Source organism: Pterocles gutturalis, unplaced genomic scaffold (assembly GCF_000699245.1).
Source record: "Pterocles gutturalis isolate BGI_N339 unplaced genomic scaffold, ASM69924v1 scaffold43772, whole genome shotgun sequence".
Taxonomy (NCBI): domain Eukaryota; kingdom Metazoa; phylum Chordata; class Aves; order Pterocliformes; family Pteroclidae; genus Pterocles; species Pterocles gutturalis.
Window position 1 is genome coordinate 245 of NW_010117163.1, and position 22,567 is coordinate 22,811.

At 39.3% G+C, this 22,567-nt stretch overlaps 1 protein-coding gene across 1 annotated transcript in view; it reads left to right on the forward strand.

Moving 5' to 3' along the window:
- Window positions 1-816: 816 nt before the first annotated feature.
- PREX1 (phosphatidylinositol-3,4,5-trisphosphate-dependent Rac exchange factor 1) overlaps window positions 817-22,567 on the forward strand; it is a gene marked incomplete at its 5' end in the record, with an annotated part of 50,334 nt that continues 28,583 nt past the window's right edge. Inside the window, 7 exons of the mRNA XM_010075700.1 lie at window positions 817-1,009; window positions 4,558-4,661; window positions 5,370-5,419; window positions 8,409-8,484; window positions 13,053-13,125; window positions 14,475-14,617; window positions 21,244-21,336. Coding sequence (XP_010074002.1) covers window positions 817-1,009; window positions 4,558-4,661; window positions 5,370-5,419; window positions 8,409-8,484; window positions 13,053-13,125; window positions 14,475-14,617; window positions 21,244-21,336 — 732 coding nt within the window. The remainder of the gene's footprint in view (window positions 1,010-4,557; window positions 4,662-5,369; window positions 5,420-8,408; window positions 8,485-13,052; window positions 13,126-14,474; window positions 14,618-21,243; window positions 21,337-22,567) is intronic.

Sequence of the window (22,567 nt, forward strand, 5' to 3'; positions counted from 1 at the left end):
ATGTCGCCCTACTTTCATATATTCCTTTTGTTCTTCTCTATGAATTTAATACATTTCCAGTATAATCACTAATTAACCTGGCAAACAGCTTGGCCTCCTGGGGCTTTGGCATCATCAGGCTTGCAATGTCCATTTTCTGTACTTACTGTTTCTAATTGAGTAACATCCTGCATATCTATCCATTTTTTTGCTTTTATTCTGCCCATGTGTGTAGCTCTACCCCTCACCAGGGAGAGGTTTTGTCCTGCACGAGCAGACAGACTTAGCAGCTTTTGTCTATAAGTTAGAAGCATCACTTACGTATCTGCCAGGCACCAACTCCAGTAAATGACTGCTCTGCGCTTGAATTCAGTAGGTTGAATCTTAAGTCCTAAGTCCTGCTGCAATTCCATTAAAGCCAATGCAGTTATACCACTGGGGGGGTGGGGAGGAAGTTGGGCAGATATCAGACCCAGTGAAGAAAGGTGAGCATATGTAACTAAGACCACAAACACGGCTTGGAGGGATAGCGTGGATAGAACTATCTGTTTTCTGTGCTGTCCAATGTGTTTTTAAGGCCATTAGTTAATCTTGCCTTTTCCCCTTTGGATCTCTGGATTGCTCAATAAAATAAGGATTTGTAGCATCTTTATAGATGCACCCAGGTCTTCTTTCCTTTTGCATGCATGCTAATTACTATGAGCTAAGGGGAATGGTGGGAAAAGTCGCTGATAGGAGATCTGGGTCTTCTGCAGAGCATTTTCTCCAGAAATGTAGGAAATTGAACCATGTAGTAGAGGCATCATCGCTTACAACAGTTTTCGCACTTGCTTCAAGGAGAAAGTCTCTGCTGATGACTTGCAGACGCATGTGACTGCTTATATTCAGAGCGAAGAAGCTAATTGTTTCTGTTCTGCTTCCCTTGGCAGTGAATTTGTATCATGGCTCACAGAGATTGGAGAGATAAGCAAACCAGAGGAAGGGGTCAACCTGGGACAGGCACTATTGGAAAATGGAATCATTCATCATGGTGAGTGCTCCATGCCGTAAAGAGATGTCAGATTTCAGTAATGCCCTGGAAATGAGGGTGGAAAACTGACTGCAATTGTTCACATGATGTTCACATACTTTCCTGTACCATACCTGTCAGATTCTCAAAACATTTAATGACTTTTGGGATTAATGAGTGGGCAAATTTATGTAATGAAAACAGGACTTGTTGGGTATCCTGAAAGTGTTTATGCCTGCAGTTGCTTGATTTCTCCGCAACATCGTTGTTGCGGACTATATCAGGTGTATATTCCTTTGTACTATGTAATTTGAAAATCTGTAGTGATAAATATCCATAAATAAATATAGTTTACATATGAGACATCAGCAATACAGAGGACAGTCGAGCAGTGCTGTTTTAGAATGGGGCACAGGTACAAACAGAGTGAAGGGCTCTAGACAATGGGTCATTCTTTCTGATGAGTCTGCTTGTCGTAAAAGGAAGAGATGATGCAGTTTGTTGTGGGATTTGTTCTTTCCATCTCATTTGGCAAGAACGTCTCCCTTTAAAATAGCAATGTACCATATTTCTTCATCACATCCAGCAAATGACCTTGAAGTGTTATGATGAGGGGTATTTTAAAAGAGTAGTCTAGTGCATACAAAAGTGCTCCATGATCAAAGCAGGACAAGATGCTCGTTTAAAAATTTCCTGTGCTATCTGCATTTCTGACAAAATAAAGTCTTTCTCCAGATTACATCCTTTAAATACAGATTTGTCCTGCTCTTTCCGATTGTTTTTATATTACATTATACAGACAGAGCAACATAGTCCTGTTCTAGTTAAACAGTAAATGCCCCAATTTCAATATTCAGGTGAGCTTAGCTGCAAAATGCACATCAAAGGAATACGGTATATAGGTCTTAAGTCACCAGTGGTCTACATTTCCATACAATCTCTTGGAAACCAATTTAAATAGGGGAGCCATTTAATTATGCTACTCTTGCTGTAATCTCTTGGTAACTCAGCTCCACAAACTTGTCTTTCAGGTGACAATAACACTGTTAAGAAATGATGTCTGTTATCTTTTAATTAATCCTTCATGCACATACACTCCACCCCCAGGTATCAATACATACTTCCAGGCACATTCAGACTTTGAAGGGCCTTGAGCATGAGCTCAAAAGTGCTGAACAGTTTTCAGTGAGTACTTATCCCTGTGGCTTTGGAGAACTGAAACACTGGCTCCGATGTGTAGGGATGAAGAACACTTTTGCGCTCACATGCCTTGCTTGCCTACATTCTGAATGTGTACACTTGCACTGTTGGTGCAAAAAGCTCTCCTGAGACTTGTTATTTCATGATGACTGTTTACCTTTCCACAACTTCATACTTTGACACTTTCAGCAGTGTCCTTTTTCTCTAGACACAAATTTACAGCTCAAAGAAAGTTGTGCTGTTTTATCTACTGCTCCCCTTAGTCAGATACCCTGAGTAAGATGCATCTGGTTCAGTATTAATGTTACCTTTAGTTACAGTTCCTGAGTGTTTCCAATGACAGTTACTGCTAGACATTGGAAGGTATGTGCAACGCTGCATTTTCTTAAGGAAGTATCCCTTTAGATTTTGATAAATCATTAAATATGAAAGTACTCCATTATGTGTCATCTACTGTAACAAGAACTTATGTATGCACCATAATGAAGCCCTTAGCCCTCTTCTACATTAGGCAATATCTTTTATCTTTTGTTTTCACTTGGCATAACATTACTGTCAGGTGAAAACTGCTGATTTCTCAGCCTACCTGAGAAGCAGGGCCATCGAAGATTGCTAAATGCTGAGCTCTGTGCTAAGTGCTGAGCTCTGTGTGTTTTATCACTCAGTTTCCTCTCTATCTCCTTTAATTCTGGCTATTTTATCTGGGTCTTCTGATGTGGAAGTTCTGGTACCTGTCACAGAGAGCACACACCTGACCTGCTGTGTGCCAGACACAAAAGACACTTTCTGCAGACTCCATTCTCACTTGGATTTAAAAATACAAAATCCAGAGCATGCAGACACACAAATAAGTCAATAGTTTACGTAGCTTACAGATTCCAGTGTATACAAAAGGATATACACCAGATCCTGCAAGTTTTGTTTTATTCTGTGAAATTAGGGAAAAATATCACCAAAAGCAGGAATCTTAATTAAAGACTAGGATGTCCTATGTAGTGAGGGAAGGTCTTAAGAATTTTTGGTCTGTGCCTTCTAAATAGGTATCCTGTCCACTCTGTAACTGAGTCCTGGTACTTCTGAGTCTGCCTAACCCAGTTTCATTGTCTTTAGTCATCCAGTGCAATCAGTTTTCTCAGGTTAATCAAACTCAGGCTAAGATGCATGTTAAATAGTGTAAATCCATATTTTCTCTCAGTTCATCAAATGCTGTGCCTACACTAGGAAATACTGCATCCAAAATATTCAAGGGTGCTCCAGCACAAAGATCTGGCCATGGTTTTGTTACATAAGCAAAGGCAGGACAGATGACAGTGACTAAGCTACCCCACTGTATCTGCTTTCTGTTTAGGTTGCTCTTCTCTAGATTTCCTCCTCTACATAGTTGTAACTGGTCTCCATGAGATTAAGCTGTGAACAATGGCATTTCTGTACTACATCCTGTAAAGTCTGGAAGATACTGTATTGCTTATTTAGATTTTGAACAGTCATCGTCACTTTTTACTAATAATTACCACTTATTTACTAATCAGTGAAACAAATAATGTCTACTGGTTACTAAATTACTATCTTCAGTGTGAGGGTTTCACACCTCTGTATTCTGTTGAAATAGTTTGCCTTAGAATAGAGATGGGATAAACCTACATGTAATTGGATGTAGATTTCAACGCTCTTGAGTCTGGGGTACTGGATAAATCTGTTTGGCATTTTGGCCAATGCTTCTTTTAAAATGGTTCCTTATCATACTGAATCATCTTTTGTGTCCTTGTCTTTAAAGCCTATCAGTACGTAGTGTTGCCCAGTAAGACTTTAACTGCCCCACTGTGGAATGGCTATCCTGGGTGAAAAAGCAGTTTCTCAAAAATACTATTTAATTTTCAGAAGGAACTCACTAGTAAATACAAGAACCGTGGTAGAAGAATACCTCTAACAGCTGTAGTTCCTCCCACCAGCATGCTTCTGCTTTTGGAGTTGCAGAACTTTGGGCAACTGCAAAAATGACTTTAGCGCTGTGATAACTCCTGTGGGAATTTGCACATGCTTTGTTCAAAACTTGAAAAGTCAGACGGTCCCAATTGCCTTCTCTAGAACTGTTTTCAAAGCCTTACATAAATTGAATCTGGCCCAAAAGGAGGAAATTGCAATTGTATTGGACCTGCAGTATTTTAGAAAACTGGTTCTGTTGGTGGAGCTGTTCAGAAGTCCATGTAAGCATATATATATACACAATAAGGGGAAAATAGAAGAGCTGAGTCCACTCTTCAGAAAATGATAGATACCAGCAAATATTTAGGTGTAGACGTGCCAACTGGCCTATGAAGAACATAGCAGGGGAGATAAGGCTAATTTTAATTATCATACTGGTGTTTTAGTTTCAGATAAGCACCAGTTTAAGAATGAGCAGGTGATGTACAGATTTCGCTATGATGATGGAACATACAAGCCAAGAAGTGAATTGGAAGACATCGTGTCCAAGGTTTGTATTATCATTCTCATTAGGAACCTTGTGATTTGCATCTAAAGAGTTTGCACTACCTCTGAAGTCATTGACCTGTTGTATAGGAGATCCCTAATGCTGCTTATCTTTGCTGTGTTAAGCTATCCATCCTAATGCCACAGGAGACATTAATTCTAGGGAGAGGAAGCAGAGCTTAGCAGTAAATAACAATACGGTTGTGACTGCACCCAGGACTGCTGATTACAATCCTAATATAGTAACAAAAGGTCTTAAAAGAAAACAGTAGTCCATGATACAGCATGTCCGCTGAAAATCTGGGCATTATGGTTTAGGGAGATAGAAGAGATCAATATTTAACTGCTGTTCCGGGCAATTGTATGGCAAATGAGTTCTGTTGATCCCATATCTGCCCATATACCTTTTAATAAATTGGATTTCTTCTTATGGCCATCAGTTTATGGGTTAATTGTGAGGAAGGATTAGTGGAGAAAATGTTGGAATGGAGCTGATTAGAGATAAAAGAACAGATTTTTTGGCTTCTGGAGTCAGGGAAAGAAAAAAGAATGTTTGACAGGGAAGATAAGGGAACTGTTTTGAAAAACAGTTAATCAACAGATAATTCCAGCTGAGTAGAGACATCAGTGTCCAGGTTTTGATGGCTTTAGCTAGTCAGTGTTTCTTTGAAAAGGAAGAAACTGATAATACCATGCATCTTTCTTTCTTCAGGGTGTGAGGCTGTACTGCCGACTACACTGCCTGTATACTCCAGTGGTAAAGTAAGTTCATCTTCATAATCCCCTTGTTATATTATCTGGCTTTGTTAAAAGGATGACATGTTAGTATTGAAATCTTTCTTCTTTCTTATTATAAACAGTAATTTTCTGCATTTTATTGGCTTTTTTACTACCCTTTATCTCTGTAGTTTAGCTCTGTAGTTGTACTTCTGCTGGAGGATGCTGGAACTGGGTTCTGGGAGAGCGAAAGGCTGGTGTTATAGTCTGCCTGACATTAGCTTCCTCTGTCTGTTCATGAGAGCTGTTAGGATGACACAAGTTTATTTGTTTACTCTGGCATTTATTTTCTGTGAGTTAAAGTGGGTGTGATTAATACGTGACTACTGATTCAGGGCAGATTGTGTGGTGTGATTTTAGCCGCTGTATCATTTGGGTTATAGAAAATGTAAACAGATGCTAAAGTGATGTAAACAGATTCCAATGTGATGCTAGGTTTCTTTCTTTCAAAGCACCCTAAACAAACAAAAACCCATCTGAAGTAGAATAAAACCTGAAGCTGTAATTTGAAAAACACCTGAAAATTTTGGGTGGAATCTTCAGAACTTGTCTCGGTATACACCCCACTGGAAAGGAAGCGTGCTACTTTGGGGGATGATACATAAAAAGTAAAACATTTTGAAAAATCTTAGATGTAGAGAAGGTTCTGAATATGTCTCTGATCTAGTTCGGGGAAGTTGTGAAGGTGGGAGAACTTGCTCCCACTTACACATCATGGGCAATACTTGAGTGTGTAGATGGGCTAGACCCTGTGAAGAACATGATATTCCTCTAATTTCTGTGAGGCAGCAAGGTTGTCCCAAAATTTCAATCATTCCCACACCTATATTTGACTATTCACCTGCAGGTCATGGTTCTGGGTAACATTCTGTATGATTTGTGCTCTATATTGTTCAGGCTAGATTGACATGGGGGAAAAAGTCAGTGAACTGATGTTGAAATACTCATCCTGACAGGCGTCCTGACTACAAGCAGTGAAAGACTGGGCCTTGGACCGAGATCCTGATGCCAGCTTATTCAGAACTCTAGCTTTATGTCAGCATCTGTATTAAAATATTGGGAGTTGCTTCTTACAATCTGGAAACCCCTACTCATTAGTACTCAGTATTTTAATGCTTTGCTTTATTGTTCTGACATTTCAAAAGCACATTTTCTCAAGATAAGAGTGTGAGAGGGAAAAATTGCCCAGAAAACTCCCACAGTTTTGTGCTGGGTTTAGCACATTACTGGAAGACAAGTTGAAAAAATGTGTGTAAGCACTATGAGGAAAGCTTTTGTTCTGAGGACACATATTTCTGGAAATGCTGTCATTTTTCGGTTTTTGGTTTTTTCCCCCCAAGTTCTGAATGTCCTGCTTCCCTTTCTAATTTCTCAACATTCTGCAAACACACAGGCATTTCTGCTGTATTTATTTACAGAAGCCAGTCACAACTTATTTGTGTCTGTAGATGATTAGTAAAAGGAAAACATGAGTAGGATGAATTTTAGATGGTGGTTTGATTTTAGATTTTTAGAAAAAAGGAAATATCAAATGGTGTGATGCTAATGAAAGAGATTGATTTGACAGAACTGAAGAATAAAGTCTTCTCTTGAGCTGCCATATAGATACATCCGGACTGTAAAACAGTCACAGTGGCTGTGAAAGTTTCCTTCCACAGTCATGCCAGTGGACCTCAAGCTTGAAACAGAAGGACCACCTCCAAGGGTGAGAGAGGAATTAATTCTTCGTAGCCATTCAGCATTTGTCCTCTCTACTGAGATTCTCAACAAGAGGGAGCCAATTAATGCAAATTAATTGTGGTAATGCCTTTTGTGATGTGGAACTAGGAACTGGATCAAGACCACCAAACTTATTTCACACGGGCCAGTAAACCGCCTTAAAATGGAGAGAGCTTTTCATTCACTCATGAGCTGGATTAAATCCAGTGACCTGGAGGTGAAAAGTGTTAGAGCCCAATGTCCTGAGCCACATAGTCCTCTTATATTTGTATCAAAATTCTTTAGAAGTGTTTTATGAAAGACTAAAAACATCAATTATCTCCATGGCTCTGAGAACAGGAATGGAAGAAAACTGCTAAATGCAGCAAGTTACAAGAGGGTTTCTTTTCTGTATTTCAGGGACAGTCCTGCTCTCTACAAGGATTGTGTGTGAGATGGTGCAAGTTGTGTTACAAGACAGAAATACAACACTTCCTTTTTTATTTACAATGGCTGACTTGTAAATATCTAACGCCATAAAAGAGCACTGTTTACTCTATTTGTATCTGGCTACTCTGTCATATTTCGCTAAAGGAAGTAAAATCTGAAGAGGTGTGGAGAGTCAGAAAAACCTCTCTTGACAGAGTAGGCTGAAAGGTGCTTAAATCAGTGAGACAAAAAAAAGGGGCAGAGAAGGAATATGTAGAGTCACTGTATATGAATATGTTGATGAGTAAACACTAGAGAAGAACTATTTAAGCTTATAGATGGGGCTGGCACTGAGACAATAAATGTAAACTGGACGTGAATGGATTTAGGATGGAAACTAGAAGATGACTTCCAGCCAGAAGAATGCGAATTTCAACAGGAACAATGGTGGCAGTATTCTAACCTGAGTTAAAGAAGCAGCTCAGTGCGTCTGTGAAAATAATGTCCTGGTTGTTTCTGGCAGGAATGTGAGCTCTCTGAAGATGGCTTGAAATGACATCTAGAGAATTCTGAAATAACACTGCTCTGTATTTATCTGAAATATCTTCTTAATTCAAGTCATTAGAAAAGTTTAAAAACTAGTCCTTTCTTCTAGAGAAAAAAAAGATACCTGCTTCCTATTCTTTCTTATTTATTTGTGGCTGGGAGTCTAAATTATTTTTCTACCTGTAATTCTTCCTTCCTCAGCTTCATAATAGTAGGTCACAATAGTAGATGTAGGTTTAGAGTGTAAAAGAAATATTTACCTTTCTGTCCTGATTTTCCCTGAATTCTCTTTCTTAATTAGGGACCGTGACTACCACCTCAAGACCTACAAATCAGTGATTCCTGCAAGTAAACTAGTGGATTGGCTTATTGCACAGGTAAGAACATTTTAAGATACTGCTGTCTTTGACAAGTAGCTTAATTTTTCAGTTCCACTTAAAAGTAAATAAACCACATTTATCTAGAGAACATAACTAAACATATTCTGATTCTTTGAACTTAAAATCTTATGCTTTCTGATATTGTTCATTTGATGAAAACTTATTATTTGGCAGCATAAAGAGGAAGAAAGTCCTTTGTTAGCCCTAGGAGTGGTGAACTGGCTGTTCTCCAGGATCTTTTCTATTTCTTCTGATTTTCTAGAGATATTTAAAGCAATGTTGATCTCATTTAGTCTTGTCTAGGTGTGGTACAATTTTATTAAAAAATGAATCTAGAGTTTTACACCACCAACTACACCATTGTTTTTAGAAATTGCAGTTACCCCACATTTACCTTGTAATTATAGAGAAGAGCCTGTTAGCTTGAGAAATTAAAAATTTAGCTTTGATATTCTAAAGCAACCTAAAGGGAGAGTGTGCTGTGTTGCTTACCATCATGGAGTCAAATGCACATTCTGGTTTTGTCTTAAATGATGGTCTGGTTCACAATCACATTAAGTCCTGTCCAACCAAAATAACATAAAGAAACACTAGTTTGAATGAGAATCAGGCCTCTGACAAACAGGGATGTTGTCCTTCAGAAATGTTTCCTGCAATTGCATTTGACATCCTCCTGCATTAAGAAGATTGATATGATTTAAGGTTGTTTGCCAAATAACTGGATGAGGATGGAGTAGTCACTTGTTTTCCTGTTCAGAGCATAGGGGAGAGCACGGTTATTAGTACTGAGGTTGTCATATCAGTTACATATGATTTAATGGGGTCTTATTCATGGAAGGCTGAGGGGGAAAAAAGGCTGCTTTGGCCAACAAAGAGAGATGTAATCAGGCTAATCTGGCCTTTATAGTAGTTAATCGTAGAGCTGTAGGCAGTAGAAAGACTCAGATAGCAAGGTAAAACATCAGCTCTCGGTCTGGAAGAGGTAGCTCATTTCCTTCCTCATTTTTCTTCATTCTAGCAGGTTAGGCTGGCTGTTGGTTCTGCTGTTTACTGAACTTTACATTAAGATTGAACCAGATGTACTAAAGCCAGATATGAAGATACAGAAGATATGTGTGTGTGCATAGGTACATGTGTACAGATGCAAAAATGAAGGAAATTTCTTCTGTGCTCAGTTAAAGGGGAACATTGTTAAACACTTAAATCACTGACTGTGACTTAAATGGATTCCTGTCTATGTGGCTAAATCAATCTTTGATCATAGATCCTTACAAATAGTAATTTTCATAGATGTTCACTTGGAGTTTTCATACTAGGTTGAACTATTTTCTAGCAACCATTCATACTTTGACCTTATTAGCTAACAACAGATTTTAGTGTGAGCTAATAAATACTCAGCTTTTTGCAGAGTAGTGCATTTATTTAACTGCTCAAATATCTACCCTTCATCTGAACTTCAGGCATGTGTTCTTGAAAGTCTTGGTGATGGTGTCCAACCTGATAACTCCCTGTTACACAAAAATGCTGGGATAGGTTTATTTTTGACAATCAGTTTGCATCATGATTTTAGTTTAGAAATGGTGCACAACAAAAGTTAGGACTGTTGTTTCTCTTATATTTTAGTGGCATAGAGCTGACTGTCTTGAAGAATAGCTTTTCATTTTAGTTTGTAATTTAGACTAAAACTGCCAGTGGGAGCCCTCCCTAATGAGAAAGATTATTTTTCATTTCCTTGACCTTTACAAATATTCGTAAGACTGAACAGAGCAAAAGAGGTTTTTTTATAATCAAAGGAACTGCGTCAACTGTATTTTGTACCCTGATCCTCCTACCCAGAAATTGTTGGCTGTTTTACGTCTGATAAGTTGGGTCCTCAGTGAGGGTGAGTCTTGTGTACATTGGAACAGTTGTATTCAAGTGTGATATATGTTGTTATCCCCTATGTATTGTATGCACTCAGAGCCTGGGACTGGATGGGCATTGCAAGCTCTGTTATTGGATGTGCAGTGCATTTGTGGCTCTGTAGATATCAGGGGTCTGCAGGAGCTGAGCGTCTCTGACTGTCAGGTTTATTAAGAAGTGCCCTGTGATATGCTAGCACAGATTATTCAGTACGAGGGAGTTTTTGCGTGTGAGAGTGGATGGTCAATGGATTTGCTGATGACATTGAGATTTAATGCTGAGTTTGCCTGATGTCTTTTTATTGTTTATAGCTCTTCACAATAGCTGGATCCTATTGCAGTTATCCCCAGGATCCTTTTCCAAGATATCAACAAAATATTTAAAAGTGGTTTGCTTGCTGTTCTTAACTTCTCTGTGTTCTTCTTCTTTCTTTTCTCCTACATGTGGGTTGTAAACAATCTAGGTCAGAGACCATCCTAATTGCTGGGCTTGTGCATATCAAAACAATCAGCCATGGACCATGATTAGGGCTTTAGACATCACATCATTACCACCAGTAGACAACGATAATAATATTAGTAATGGTAGCAGTAGTCATAGTAATAATAGTAGGGTGCTCTGGACATGATCCTTCACTATGGTGCTGACTGTAAACTGTTTTTACAATTCTGCTGACTCAAATTCAGTGATTGTATTTGAATAAACCTCAATGATCTTGTCAAAACTAGTGTATCTAGTTTCACATCCAATTCCTGTATGAAAAAGTTATGAGGTGCACATTCTGTCAAGATTGTTGACTGTAAGTGGTTCTTTTTTCTTAAGATTTTTGTTACTGCTTTCATTGTATTCAGACAAATCACTACATGACATTTAGAAGTACTTACAGGTGATCTGAAATGATCTATTTGAAGGTACATTTTATAATTTGGGAATGCTGTTTTGCTATGGGAATGTTTTGAGGCCAAGTTAACATCCTCAGGAGTAGCCAGGTCTGGTTTAGAGTCTTCCTACACAAAGATTTTTTGCCTAAAATGAAAGTAGATTCCTAAAGATTAAGAGAGTAACATTAGGAGGCATTTGTCCTCCAGTTTATGTACAGTTGAAAGTTGAATAAATTAGATTTTTAAGTCCCAGCTTCTGTAATATAAACCACCCATGTATACCATCAAGTAACACAAAGTGAGTGTTGAGAATTGTCGCGTGACAGGATGTTGAAAATGAAGGAAGGCTTGAAATTCGTTTATAGTAAAAGTTAAACTTCAGTTTTATTAAAGCTCTTTTCTTGGCTCTCCTTGTGTGATTACATAATCATGCCATTCCTCCAGAACGGCCTTGGTCTTTTTCCTACCAAGACAACAGTTTTTAGTTCTCCATTTGTAAATGTCATGGCTTTTTCTTGCTCTCAGAAAGTCTCTTTAACAAGAGCCAGTAGTGCTGCTGATTGGCAAGAGCTGATCCTGGTTTATCCTGTATTTAAATAGTATCTACACCACAGCCGTGTTCTTTTCCAGTAGCTGCCTGGCAAGCAGCTACTGCTCTCCTTAGTAGGACTTGAAGCTCACGCTCATGTTCTGCTGACAGGATCAGAGAGGGCTCTTGGTCTGCAAGCTGGTTTGCTTAAAACAAAGTCAGCACGCCACTCTGCAGTTGGTGTTAGACCTTCAGGATATCTAGTTCTCCAGATGGAGGGGAAAAAATAATGTATAATACTTCTGTGGGATACAGTGTCTGATTTAGTAGGACTGCAAGTAATATGCTGAAATTGCTCCTCTGCCAAAGCAGCAGGTGCCCTAGCTGCCGGAATGAACTGACTGCTCTCAGTGAGACAGCAGATCCCAGGTTCTCTTGTGCCCATCTGGGGAGCGGAAAGCAGGTAATCTTGCATCAGGTGACCAGGGTTAACAATGGTTTTCATCTGTGTAAGATCAAGAGTGCCTGCTGATTTTTACTATTACTGTTTGGAACTGAGATGTCTGCCTAAAGAGTACAACCAGCATGTTTGTATATTCTTCACTTGTGGCTGCAAATTAGCGGATGCATAGAAAAAACTAGGTATTTCTTGTATTTAACTGAACTGTAGATGCAAAACTTAATGCTGCCATTTCAGGTACGTTTGTAAATTTGCAAGTCACCTTTGGTATCTCTTGAAATACTACACTCAAGGCTTCAGGTAGTGAGAAGCTGGAGCCTTTGTTCATAGGCCTGCTGTGTAAGAAAAGAATGCCACTGCAGTTTGAACCAGTCTGACCTTTGGAGTTCACTTGTACTGGGTTTACCCAGGTTTTCCTCCCTTTGGTTGAATACAGATAAGATCTCTCAACTTCTCTCTCTAAGAATAAGTTTTATTGTCTGTGGCTAAAGTCTGACACTATGATTGCAAATAAAAAGGCTTTACATTGAGATAATATTATGTCCCTTTGTGGGTTAAACAACTGCTTTCCAGAATCCTGGTCTTTGTCATCCTAGTTCCTGTGGGAGGCAAGAGATGCTATATATAGGAATGAATGAGATTTGGGCAACGGGGTAGCTATTTTAATTTCTTGCTGTTGTTCCCTACAAAGAGCATCCTGCTAATTTCAGAGCTACAAGCTATGCGGTGGGGAAGGGGAATAATTTATCTTAGGAAGTAATCTGAGATGTAATATTTATCCTCTTGTTTCTAGGGAGATTGTCAGACTCGGGAGGAAGCTGTCGCACTGGGTGTTGGACTCTGCAATAACGGCTTCATGCATCATGGTAATGCGTTAATATTACTTCCCACAGCCAATTAAAGGAGCTCTTACTTTAGTCAGATTAGCTGACTGTCTGAAAATCCCTTTTCTATAGCTGTGCCATACCTGCTGACATGTGTACAATTGCAGGCATCCTAGCAGGTCCTTCTAAAAAGCAGTCTTCAAGCTTACGCAAATGTCTAATCCTAGTGCCTGCCCAAGTGAATCCCTTTGCTAATAGTTATGAGCAGCCCTGAAGCGATTAGACAAGCTAGAAGGGGCGTATTTTTTCACTGCATCTCTTTCAGAGCCATCAGACCAATGTTCAAGCCAAGTACTGTCCTGAAATATCACCAAGAAATGTCAGGTACAAAGTAAAATTGCCTAGTTCTTGCCACTTGGACAACAAGCAGAATCCTCAGTGCTGATTCTCTGAAGCTTCCAAATCTGAAGTGCCAAATTGCCAAGTTAGACATCATCCATACTCAGTGATGCTGCTGCTACACTGGGAAAGGAAACAAACCACATCTGTATCCGTATCAAATAGCACATACAAAGTCCTAAGAGTAAAATGTAGTTTGTCCAGTGAAACATCCAGTTTTAGTCACAAATAACATTTGCTCTCCATATTTTGAATAGTGTTTTTGAGAGCAGATTATTGTAAATAATTAATAGAGAATTTGCATAGTACTTGATAAGAAGGTAAGAATGCTTGTTTTTCTTTAAAGAATTTGATTTGTTTTGAGCCCATGTAAACTTTTGGCATTCATAGCACCCTTTGGCAAGGAGTTCCTTGCATAAGTAAATGTTGAATGAAGAAGTTGTTTCTCAGGTTTTAAAATTGTCACTTGCTGCTTTTATCTGAAGCCCCCAGGTCCTGTGTCTGCAAACGTGGTAAAGAACTTTGTCACACCTTCCAGAATTTCATAGAGCCTATTTCCCTCTGAATTCCTTTTGAGGTTGAAAAGCCTTAGTCTGTTTGAGCCATCTCACTTACCTTTAAGCAGCCTTTTTATCCCTCACAGTGCCTTTTATAGTTTTAACACATTTATTTTGACGTGGGAAAGGAGCATAAGGTTTTGAGTAGCATCTTTCTTCCGAGAGGATCTTCTGCATTTTTTATGCATTCTACATGCCAGGGAGGTCAAATATCATATGAACTGCTATGTACTCTGAAGAAAAATATACCTCTAAAATACAGCAGTAGCTTAAAAATATAGAGCTGAATAGCTGACTGACAGGAATGCAGCTGGTCTTTGCTCTGTAAAAACTGCAGACATATTTAGGATTTCCTTTAACTTCTTTTTTTGTTTGTTTCTCTCTTTCTTTCTCTGTGTAAATGCATGTATGTATTTCATATGATATTGTTTCCAGTCCTGGAGAAAAGTGAATTTAAGGATGAATCCTTATATTTCCGCTTTTATGCTGATGAGGAGATGGAAGGCACCAGTTCCAAGAGCAAACAATTACGTAATGACTTCAAGCTCGTGGAAAACATCCTGGCCAAGAGTCTTCTGGTAAGAAATATGTTAATGTAAGCCTTGACATTTCTGTGAAACTGTATTGTTTTACACTAGAGAAGAATGAGAAGGAAAATTACGAAATTAAAATGGGGAATTCCACCTGTAGCTATACTTTTTTTTTTTCACTGCATTGAGCTACTTTGCTGTTGAGCTCCAACTTCGTAGCTCTGACTTTTCTAGCTGGGCAGACTACGTAGCTTATTCTAGTAGCAAGGGAAATCTGTAAGCTAGTGGGGTTCCTTCTCTAGTATGCGACCATCCTACTGCACTACCCGGGAGCTTTGGATTTACAGCTCGCACACACACATGTGCAGATGCATGTAAGTTCCTGCCTGTTTCTGATAGGTCTCAAGAAAAGAGGAGGCTCAGTGATGTGAATGTTTCATCCAGTTCACATCCCAACCCCTTTCTATTCCCATGAAGCCCTTGAGAGAGTCTGGAAGGGAGCTGGGAGCAGGAGATGTTGTCTTAGCAGGCATCACATGTTTCTTTATTTCACTGAGAGGGCACCACAGTGTTGGTATTGTGGAGGAGAAAATAATGGGCACTAGTATCTTGGGAGAGGTGTACCATCAAGTTTAAACCCAGTTTAAGTTAAGCATAGTTTAAACACCCTTATATGTGGGGTAGATTCTGATGCAAGTTAAAAGACTGATAAGAACACAGATATTTCAGGACGTTATTGTCTAAGTGACGTGTACATGCCCTGCATTACTGGAGTTGCTACTCAGATTGGTGCAGACTGTTTGTTCTGAGATCCTTGTGTACTGCCAGTGGCTCCAGGCCCATCTTTTTCTGCCTTTGAACACTGGCAGAATGCAGGAGCAGGATAAAAACTTGGGTCAGAAACTACAAAAGCAGTATTGCTGGAAAAGATCCAGAGGTTCATTATATGGGAAAATTTTTCCTGTGGTTCACACAGACTTCACTGTCTCACTGTTGTCTTGTCTCCCAGGAGACCAATCTGTGTTTGTCTCAATGGGCAGAAGTAATATTTAAAGCACCATGGTCCCTCAAAATTATTCCTCTATGCATCCAGTGCCAGAGACTGGCTTATCAGGTTAATATGATTATCCTCATGGAGAGTTGTTGGATAAAGGCCAGCAGTTAAAAGGTGATAACACTTTGTGTTTGGTTTTTTTAACTGGGATTTGCAAAGCACTGGGAGATCAGTTTAATGCAAGTTGGTGGAACTGCCATTGTTCAGGTATTTTTAATTTTCCACCTTATCAAGACAAGACAGTTTGAGGAAACAGATTGGCTAGTGTGTCTTCCACTTTCTACTGTCAGTTCAAGGCACTTCTGTTAAAAGGCCAGAATTCAACAGTAATATGTTAGCTGTGAAATGAAGGATTTAAAGTTCTTTGATTCTGTTTTCTGTTAATGTAATAGTCATTTATTATTCACTAAAGAGACAGAACAAACAAGCAAACCTTACACATGGACTGTTTACTAGTGATTAATTATAATCCCTAATTGGTCCTTCCAGTCACTCCATAATTTGGTAACTCAAACACTTGCAACAGGAATGATTTTAATATTACTGTTATTGTAGTTCTGAAGTGCATCGGTCAGCTTCTGTCAAAATACAGTCCCATCTCAAAGACTAAATAAACCGAAATGAACAGCACATGCTGAGTAAGAATTCTCCTACTTAAAGGGCGCAGATTTTTGTCAAATGAGTAGTAGTCATGCTGAAGTTATGAGCTGCCCTCATTTTTACAAATAAATTATCAGTCCTCTGAATGGTTTTGAAGAAGATCCCACAAATAGCAGTACAGTAAATGCATTACACTTATCCACAAAAAAAAAAATGTGCCCGAGTTCTATTTTTTTCTGTGTTTAGCAATTATGAGCAGCTGGAATCCTGAGGCTTTGCTGTCTGTGGAACATCACTACTTGCCTCTTGCATTGATGATAGGGCAATGATCCTTCCCATCCCCCAATCCCACCATAGGAAATTTAATGGAATTTACTCAGCACTGAATTTGAAACATGCTTTTCTACTGCCCTGAAATCCTGGCTGTTTAATGGACAGCTTCCCCCACCGTCTTCATCTAAGTTTGCTCTGTCACAGGAGAGTTTGCCCTTAAGAATGGAAAACAACAGAAACTTTGGCAAATACATCATTAGAAATGCCAAGGAAAAAGTGCTTTCAGTCTGAAAAAATGCACTTCAAACAAAATTTAATACTCATTTATTTGTGCAATTGTTTCTGAGTGAAGGACATAAATCCTGACAAACTGAAAAAATATACAACATTCTTTGCATAGTTGAAGAGAATTTGGATTTTGGATTGACTCCAAGCATTGTGACTTTGGGTACTGTAGTGTGCTGTTAACTTGTGATCAGCAGCTCTACTTGTGAGCCCAGGACAACCGCAGCGCAAATTAAAGCTGGTACCTTGGAGCTGAATCTCAGACAAGGATAGGTGCCTGTGGAGATGGGCCTCCATCAAAGCTGCCTGAGAGGTCTAGTGCACACACAGTCCCCAGGAGACTCTAGTGTATCACTTGTCTGACCTCAAGAGAAAAGTGTTGCCGCTCATTTCTGAAGATGATGCCTGTGCACGTTTGATGTAGCATGCTCAAAACTGTTGTGCTGGATTGGAGATCTGGACTGTAAGTCTAAACCTCATCAACTTTCCAGACCTGTGATATCTCCTACATTTCTCCAGAGTATCCCATATTTCTTATTTTCAGTAGCGTGTAGCAATAGTTGCAGGAGAGAGTAGTTGCTGTGTCCTGCTGCAGTTCACAGCCACGGCTCTGGCCTGTCCTGGAATTCGACTCAGGCAGGGGCCCGAGTACTATAGCGTATTTGATGAAAGCCAGTGGTTTGAGCACAGACGTGAGGGCTACTTGGGTTTTTTGTATTACGCAAATAAAAGCCATACTTGGTCCTTAATAAAGATCTCTTCCATCTTTAATCATTCCAGGAGAATTATTTTTTTGTGTTTGTGCTAATATAAAACAACATAATTCTGCAAAATTTCAGCAGAGAGAGAGAACAAAAAAGAGATTTCCCTTTGTTCTTCATTATATTAGTGTGCCATGGTCTGTTGTAACTTGTGAATTCAAATCATTGATTTAAAACACCCCTGGGAAGAGAACCACTAATAGCAGCCTATCCTCCAGGGATTTCTGATCTCCCAAGGAGACAGGCTGGCAAGTCAGTAGCAAGAGGCATCCATCATCCAGGTGTATGTGACCAGATGAGAGCTTTCAGTGGGTTTGGATACCAAAAATTACAGTGAACTCTGAAGTGAAAAACATTCGTTAGGCTGTAAATGTTTCATTGTCCATTTCAGTGCTCAATTTCAAGGCTCACAAATCAGTAGAAACTTTGAGTCATTTTGCATGCATTCAGCCTATTTTGCTAATCTGGCAAAACATACTTTTAAAGATAATAGCAGTAGGGGGGTGGCTTAGATTCTGGAGCTTCTCATTGGAAAGAAATTTTGTCTTTTCAAATTTTGTTTTAGTGCCCCAGAGCTGTGGGCTTTTGAAAGGCTGGGGAGACTGAAACAACCTGGGAGATGAGGTGGCAGGATGATAGCCCTCTTCAGATGAAGGGCCACAGAAACCTCATCAGTTTTGTGAAGCGTTCAGACTGGACATTATCTTATAAGTCACTGCTCCTTAAGCAATTCTTAACCAAGTCAGACTGTTCAAGTGTGTCCAACAGAGAAGAGTTTATGCTGGAGAGCTGTAGGGAAGGCTGTGAGAGAAGGATGTGCATCCTGGACCCTGGTTTACCAAATGGTGGTTGATCTGCTTGTGCTACCTCTTCTGCTGGTGATGTTCCCAGGAGTTTAGGCTGAGAGTTCCTGCTTCTGCATGAACAGTCGGAGCAGCCTGGGGAGGCTGCCAAGAGTGAAATGGATCCAGTTCCTTCACCTCCTTCACTAGTGCCGGCCTCAGGGCCCTCCGTGTGTATGCAGTGTGAGGGATCCGCAAGTGCGGTGGCTAGACTGGGCGCTGTGCCCTGTACATTAAAGTCATGCTCTCATGACATCAGCATAACACAATGCTGGAAGCTACCCCATAGCTGAGCATCAAGCTACCTCACATCTCTGTCATCTTCATTCTCCTGAAAATCTGTCGCATCTCCTTTCATAGACACTGAGCATCCCCATGCCACAGATGTTTTCTGACTCCATAATCCTCCTTGTGCGGGAAGAGGGTGAAGGGAAGAGGTGCCACAAGGGCATCATGACCCACATGCTAAAAGTGCTCCATGGATGTAACAGATACAGGTGTAATAGACCATTCTTTGCGTAGCTTTTCTTCTCCCCACTCTCCCCGCCCCCATCTCTGCCAAAATTCTCTTTGAATATGTTCTGACTACATTTGCCCTCTGGTTTTGATTAAACATGCTTATTTCTCATATGGTCTCATTTTTAATGTGGTTGTCTTTCAACATTAAACAGCTGCTGCCTTACGTTCAAAAAACTGACTGGATTTCAGGGGCACAGAAATAATTCTTGTAGATGGCAAGTTAGTTAATTGCTTTGGACTCCTTAGGGATGAACGGTGTTCAGCTGTGGATTGCAGGGTATTACTACTTTATGACAAAGAATGAATCATGGCCTTCTCCAAGGATTGCATATTGAATGCTGTCCATAGTCTGTGTTTTCATAAGAGAGTGTCCTCCGTCCAGGAGTGTCAGGATACAGAATGTGAAACTTCTTTCTTTACAGCGTGGTGATAAAGTTCCTAATGTTGATGCACTTGGGGTTTCTTACAAGTAGTTTGGTTCTTTGCTTTCAAACAATACATTGTTGCAGTATTAATGAACAGAGAAAGGCAGGTTATTGAAAATGATTGCATTTAGAATATCTTCATGCATAGTAATGGGAGCTGCACCCGAGAGATCATGTAAGTTTGTGTAGCTGATGGCTTCTTAAGTTTGGCAAATCAAAGCCTCCAAATTCTTAAATATCTACTCACATGTGCTTTCAAAATCCAAGAAAAGAAACTGAAAAGTCCCTTCAAATGTAAAATGAGAATTGGATGGGAGAGCTATCCTAGAAATTCTCTGTTTTATCCCAAATGTAAAGTGTTAAAAGTACGTATTGTGTTGGGCTGAAACTCATTACACTTGCAACACTAAAAATCTAACCAGTGATATACCCACTTCTCTAAGCTGTCCTTTTATTAAACATACATAAATAGCATTGCTTCGGAAAATATTTTGTTAGAAATATCTGAGAACAGCAGCCTTATCTTTCAGTCCTTTCACTTTCCTGTCCATCATTTAATCTGAACATCATCTGATGAGGACTTTTCCCCTGCAGATATGTTATGTCATGCGTTACTTTAACATGGCTGCATGGCTCCCGCAGGAACGGATGATTCTATTTTTTTAATTTTTTTCTAAGGTGAACTCCTGTACAAGGACAAAGCTTGTAGACTGATGCTATTGACTTCAATAGATAAAAGAGAGTATTTTAAAATAGTGCAGGAATCATCAGAATCAAGGAAATAATTCTCAGTATATTTTTTTCCCAGTGGCATGCTAGATTATAGATAGTTTTCTTTTTCCTTTTAACTCAATTCTCATTTATCAGATGGTTCTTAAATGTGTAGTGTTTGCTCAAATGCAAGATGTTGATCTGGTAGAGTTTCCACTTGTCCATTAACCAGTGGCCAGGCTTGCTTTATTTTTTTAAAATGGGAAGTGAGTTGTTAAGCTTTTTTTAACATTAATAAACCACTACAAAAGGATGAGCAAAACATACATTTGCCATGATTGATATGATTTTTAAAGAATATTTATAAGGCAGGTCTGTGTGACCTCAGTGCAAACAAGAGGAAACAGATTCTCGGCAGCAAGAACTACCAAGTCCTCTGTCAAACATAAAAAGGGCAAACTGAGCGCATGGCATGAGACATGAATCTTGTATTTCTTTCTTAACACAAAGCTTCTGTGCCTGTTCTCTAGAGGAAGGACCTGTAGTTGTCAGAAATTGTTCTCTCACTGGTCATCCAGAATTTCAGCCAGCACACTGACTATTATGATGTAGATTTCTGTAGAGTGTACTAGTATCTATAAGAAATAGGCCTGAGATCCCTGATTTATCTGAAACTGATAGCTAAGAAAGACTCATAGATTGTTCGTTATTGGGTATGTGGGATGTATTTTTAAAAGCATATAAATGACTACCCTTTGATCTGTAAGTACATTCACCAGTGGAAAATACTGAATATTGATGGATTCCATAATCTCAAAGTGAAAGAGCTAAAGAAGAATGAGGGACTAGAAGTTAAAACCAAATGCAGTTTCTAATAGGAGAGTGGATTGACCGTTGGAAAAAACTCTCAAGGGCAGGAATACATTCTTCACTACTTAAAGACTGCAGATCATAACTGGATAACTCTCTGGAAGTTCTGCTTTAGGATAGTAAGGGCTCAATGCAGAAATAACTAGATGAAATTTTATTGCTTCTGTTATGTAGGAGATCGGACCAAATGACCTAGTAGTCCCTTTCAGCCTTAAGATTTACAAGCCTATGTCAATCGTGGCTTGCAATGAAAAGGCCAATTTCTCATCTCCATCCTTCAGCTTTTCAGCTTACTCCATATTCATGAAGCATTACCTTGTGCTTTTTTTTTAAGATTTTACCAGAAGAGGATGACTATGGATTTGACATAGAAGAAAAGAACAAAGCAATTGTGGTGAAGTCAGTTCGACAAGGGTCTTCTGCAGAGGTAGGACCTGACGTTCATAAATGTTTTGGTACCTGAGAATATTTCAATGCTTTGAAAAGGTAGAAAACCATCTTTTTGAAGTGTTTCATTTTAAAGGCAGCTAATAGAAAATTCAGTATCTTCTACAATGCTTGTGTTAATAAACTGTTTCTCTAAGTTGCTAAGTGTTTTGGCATATTTGGGTGACTTGCCTAATTTTTGATAAGTGATAGGACAACAGTAGCATCTCTGTGTGATGATAGCATACCTCAGGTTCATTAGCAACTTAGCTTTGAGGAGGGAGGGAAAGGAACATTGTTTTGGGGTAGCAAAGATGTTCAGTGAGAAACAGGTTTATTTAAGTGAAAGCTATATTTTTAGATTTGTATTTTTTCCTTAAAACACATGCACTCATTTCTCTCCATGGTATTTTTTAAGAGCTCTACAGAATATATTTGCTTTGTTTCTTTGAGGAATGTAGATGGCCCACATGTCATAGGAACTGAGTATTTCCTAATCACTTGTTTATCCATACAAAACTCTTGAGTGCATAACTCAATGTGATCCTTCCTTTACCGAAATAAGGCACAGACAGACTGAAAGTCTATTTCATAAAAGATATTTAGGTGCCTTTTAGTGCCTAGGAAGGTAAGAGAGGACTAAATGACTTGTCCAGGGTTTCACAGTAAGATGAGGCTGCACACAGACAGTACTTCTAATTAAAAATCCAGGACAACCATTACAGAATTTTTTATTGGCCTCATTCATTTGTTGGTCACTGCTTTTGGCTACGTATAACTCCTGGATGACTTGTCCAGTGCAAACAGCTGAAGTGGACTGACTGATTTTAGCAAGTTGAGAATGTCAAATGGGAAGGATATTTCAGTATTCCTGATTCTCGTTTGTTTCATGGTCACCAAAGAAACCAGTCCTATGCTCTACCTCATGCTCAAAATCAATATAAGTTGGCCAAAAAATTTATTAATCTAAGCCTCTGCTGTAAACCATTGCCTGACATAATCCTTCTGCCCTTTCTTTGGCTGAATGCCTGTGGAATATCCTGCAAATCTGTTGTGTTTTAAGACAACAGAAGCACACATTTTTCTAAGGAATCTTTTTCTCCATCATCCAAGACAAACTATCTGTGACCATGAGCCCATCTTTTCAACTTTATCTTAAAATATTGCTCCAGAAAGGAACTAAATCTGCATTTCTCTGAACCAGAGGGCTGTCAGGACCCGAGGTCCAACAG